At 27.2% G+C, this 4,651-nt stretch overlaps 1 protein-coding gene across 1 annotated transcript; it reads left to right on the forward strand.

Annotated features, from left to right (window-relative positions):
* The first annotated feature begins 1,606 nt into the window (after window positions 1–1,606).
* LOC131625680 (BOI-related E3 ubiquitin-protein ligase 1-like) lies at window positions 1,607–3,667 on the forward strand. The gene is made up of 3 exons (XM_058896520.1): window positions 1,607–1,851; window positions 2,045–2,402; window positions 2,957–3,667. The coding sequence occupies exons 1-3, from the start codon at window positions 1,793–1,795 to the stop codon at window positions 3,509–3,511; spliced, it is 972 nt and encodes a 323-aa protein (XP_058752503.1). The 5' UTR covers window positions 1,607–1,792; the 3' UTR covers window positions 3,512–3,667.
* The last annotated feature ends 984 nt before the right edge of the window (window positions 3,668–4,651 follow it).

Genomic DNA, 4,651 nt, shown 5'->3' on the forward strand with positions numbered 1-4,651 from the left:
TATAATAACTGTACTAAAAAATTGATTTATTTTTTATTTTAAAATTTAGTAGAATATCATTACCAATAATCTAATCTAAACATATAAATTAAACTTTAAAAAAACTCCTGATAGAGAAAATTTAAGACAAAACATAATATTAACAATCTCCTACCACTGAAACAAAATACAAACGTTGGTAAGAAAATAAAGATCACTGTAAACCTTTCAAGTTTCAAACATTTAAGAAAATAAAATCACTTTCAAGTTTCAAACATTTAAGAAAATAAAATCACTTTCAAGTTTCAAACATTTAAGAAAATAAAATCACTTTCAAGTTTCAAACATTTAAGAAAATAAAATCACTTTCATTTAAATCGTAAAGAAAACTTGTGTCATTATAAGAAAGCAATGACCATGATGATAATTTGAATTTGAAAATAAAAAAAATTTAAGGTTAATAATTTTTTATTTGAATATATGTTATTTCACATTTTTTAGAATGTTCTAAAAGGATTTTCATTTTTATTTTTTAATATAATTTTAATTATTTATTTTACAATACCGTCAAAAAAAATGATTTATTTTACAATAGTATAGTTTCTCTAATTAATATGAGAAAATAGGAAATTCATTGTCAATTGTAAATGGAGAATAATTTTATGGCATTATTCAATGATCTATTTCTTTAAATCACAAGTTAATGATATAATAGGGCTGAATGGTGAATGTCTATTGGATGACACTGTAAATCCATTATACTCAATTAATAGTATAAGTATCATTCTAGAATTTATAGTATCTATTTTATAAATAATAGAAATAGTTTAATAATTATAAAAAGGGTGATGCACTGACCGTAAATTAATTTTATACAGTAAATCAATAATGAATAGAATTCTGCCATATCACAATTATAATTTAAAATTAACAATTTTTTATTAGATAATTTTAGACTGTCAGTACATATCCATAAACCCTAATGCTTCTATATACAAATATAATTTTATAAACTTTTCATTTTTTTTCTTGCATTTATCATACTTTAGTAAAATCTTAAAACTATCTCTTGGTTGGACGGCATGACTTAACCTAGACACCTTGAATGATAAACTTTGTGCACTCAAAATTGCTCCTAATCTAAACAGCCAAAAATACACGTATTTAGTGTGACTAAGCTGTCAAGGATACATATGGCAATTAAAAAAATGGAAATTATCTTCTTTAGTAAAATAAAAATATATATAATACTACTATAATTAACTATTTATTTATTATCCATAGAATATTACTAATAATCCATCTTATTCCATAATGCTGTATTTAATATTATATAAGAATATAATATGCTTGGTAAAAGTAAATAAAAAAGGAAAAGTTGAAAACCCAATTTTCAAAAAACGAGTGAAAGTAGAAAAAACGTGAAAACGAATCCTCCAGACCAAATTCTGACAACACTTTATTATATTTTTTGGAAACAAAAATGGGATGGTTGAATTAAATACAATAAAAAACAATAAATTGAATATTATTTTTTATAATTTTTCTTAGAGATGCGTTTGACTTTCTATAACTCTTTTTAAAAAAAACCACAAATAAATAACCATAGCCTAAATAAATACTAAGCTTTATCTGAATCATTCATACAGCCTCCCTAGTACTTAGCCACATCTATTGCATGCTCTTCCTCATCTCCTTCTTATTCTCTCTTTTTCTTCCTCTCTATATCTCACAAACACCAAACCAAATTTCTCACACTCAACCATAACAACAACACCAAAACAACTTTAGCTTTATATCATCTATTGTTGTCATGGCTGTTGAAGCTAGCTTCATGAATCTCATGCCTTCTACCCATTTACTCACAAACAGGTACTCTCACCGTTTCACAACCATTCATTATGTTAAACACAAAGTATTTTATCTCCGAACCAGTATGACAAAATGAAATAAATCGTCTTTATTTCATTTTGTTATACTGGTTCGAAACATAAACATGTTTTATGTTTTTAAGATTTTTTTTAAAGTTTTTTTTTGCTAATATTAATTTTTTTTGTTTATACAGAGAAATGATGAAATCCAATCAGCAGCAACAATATCAGCAGCAACAACAAATGATGAACTCGAACATGTACAATGTTCCGCCGATGAATTCTGCTATGCCGATTCCAACAACAATGCATGAATCAATGCTACCTTTTTACCAATCAAATGTTTGTGATCAAAATAGAGCTGATAGCGGTCTCACTTATAATAATCCTCTTCAAAGAAAAAGATCCAGAGATTTATCAACTGAATTGGTTTCTCTACCACCTCAACAGAAAAACAGAGTAATCTCTTCTGAATCATCATCCTTTGCTGATCAAGTTCTCTACCAATTTCAGAATCAGCAATCTGAAATCGATCGCATCCTTGCTCATCATGTAATTTTTCTTCCTTCATTTTTCTGAGTTTTTTTAATAATTTTTTTATATTTATGAAAAGTTTTTGTTTGAAAAAAGAAAAAAAAAACTGTTTTGATTGAAAAAGGAGTGTAACTGAAAAAATGGTGCGAGAAATTTTCAAACTTTGAATGAAAATAATTATGGGATGTTTTATAATTTTCGAAGTAGTTCAGCTGTTTTGATTGCGTGGTTATGTTTTTTTAAGCATTTTCCTTTTTTAAAATTATGTCATAGATGTTTAAAGATTGTGTGTAATAAATGTTTTTTAAGTAAAAAAACAGAAAATGGGTTATCTTTTCCGTTTTGATTATCTTTAAAATAAATAAAATGGTCGAAATTATAGATTAGTTTTCCATTTTTATCAAAGATTATTATGGTTTTTTAATAATTCTTCAAAATTAAATAATTTTTTAATTAAAGTGTGATTAGATTTTTTTTTCTAAATTTTTATGGTAATATATTATTTTTCTTCTAATTGAGAATATATTATATATTTATGAGTAATTAATATTAATTTTTATATGGTTGAACAGAATGAAAAAATGAGAATGGAGTTGGAGGAACAGAAAATGAGGCAATCAAGAGTGTTGGCATGCGTGATTCAAGAAACAGTGGCAAAGAAAATCAAAGAAAAAGACGAAGAAATTCAAAGAATAGGAAACTTAAATTGGATGCTTCAAGAAAGAGTAAAAAATTTAAGTGCTGAAAATCAGGTTTGGAGAGAGTTAGCACAAACAAACGAAACTACAGCCAATTATCTACGTAACAATTTGGAACAAGTCATGGCTCATGTCAAAGAGGGACAACATCATGCCGCATTGATCGAGGACGACGCCGAATCGAGCTGCGGTAGCAATAATGCGGCCGATGACGCGGAAGATACCGCGGTGGCACCGATAGTTGGTGGTGGTGGTGGTTGCAGTGGTGGTTTGGTTAGGTTGTGTAAGAATTGTGGGGTGAGGGAATCAATTGTGCTGTTATTACCATGCAGGCATTTGTGTCTTTGTAATGTGTGTGGGTCCACTGTTAGGAAGTGTCCAGTTTGTGACTCTGGCATGGATGCTAGTGTTCATGTTAATCTTTCTTAGGTTAAGAAATTTAGATTAGGGTTTAGAATATTTACAAATTATTAGAGAGAAAAATAGGTTTAGTTTTAGGTTTTTTATTTAATTAAATATGTTGTTACAGTTAGAAGAAAAAAACAACAAAATAAAAAGGAATAGAAATCTTTTATTTTTTACAAATTTTTGTTGTTGTTTGATATTTATTTTATATTTTTGGGACGGTATCAATTTAGTCAAAGAAAATATGTTATAGTGGTAATTAGAAAATGGAATAAATATTATAGTGGTAATTCCGATGTTGTTTAAAAAAACTTTCCATGACTTTTATTGGAATAAAATAATGGAAAATGAGGTAATATCTAGACAATAATGTTCTGTCAAAAAAAATCCAGACAATAATGTTATATCGGGTCAATTCAAAACAAATAAAATATGAAGTATATTTGTTGTGTGAGTATCAAAATATATTCATTTTTGAAAAAGATAAGATCAATTATATTTAACATTCATGCGTTATTTTATTTCCTAAGGTAATAATATTCTTTTCTTCAAATTAAAAATATATACTTTTTCAAAGTAAAGTTTCAATGTATGCAAATAAAGAATAAAAAAGATTTTTCACATGCCATCATTTTCACTATTATTATTATTTGAAAAAAGGTAAAGTGTGAAACTTGTCTATATGTAATGAGTAAAAAGTGAATAATAAAAAAAAGGTTAATTTGAGTGAATAGTTGTTAACGTTGGAAGGAGAAAAATAGGAGTATTTTTGGACAATAGTGGATGAAAGAGTGAAAAGAATATAATGGTAAAAGGAGAGTGATGTAAGTGGGTATCAATTTGTTTGGTTTGATTAATAATTTTGAGTTTGAAAGTCATAAAAGTTGAGACAGACCTAAAATCCTTATAAAGTGAAAGCAAACAAAGTAGAATAGTGTGTAGCATAGCATGGGCAAAGTATAAAGTTTATAATGTCAAATCAGCATCATTGTTTCTTGTACCACACTAACTTGCCTTGGCTACCTTGCACCATTATGTATAGGAATAGGATGCTTCCTCCCCCTCTCTCTCTCCTATCTCTTTTTACTTTTCTCTCTCCCCTCCCTCTTTTTTTAAGTTACCATTTTATGTATTTATTTATTTTTTGAAAAAAAATTATTTTAA

This window comes from Vicia villosa, unplaced genomic scaffold (assembly GCF_029867415.1).
Source record: "Vicia villosa cultivar HV-30 ecotype Madison, WI unplaced genomic scaffold, Vvil1.0 ctg.000233F_1_1, whole genome shotgun sequence".
NCBI lineage: Eukaryota > Viridiplantae > Streptophyta > Magnoliopsida > Fabales > Fabaceae > Vicia > Vicia villosa.

Bases quoted from the DNA above. Each gene is read 5' to 3' on its own strand.
- LOC131625680 (XM_058896520.1), top strand. From the start codon at position 1,793: ATGGCTGTTGAAGCTAGCTTCATGAATCTCATGCCTTCTACCCATTTA. The intron at 1,852-2,044 runs GTACTCTCACCG...TTGTTTATACAG, and splicing joins ACCCATTTACTCACAAACAG to AGAAATGATGAAATCCAATC. The intron at 2,403-2,956 runs GTAATTTTTCTT...ATGGTTGAACAG, and splicing joins ATCGCATCCTTGCTCATCAT to AATGAAAAAATGAGAATGGA.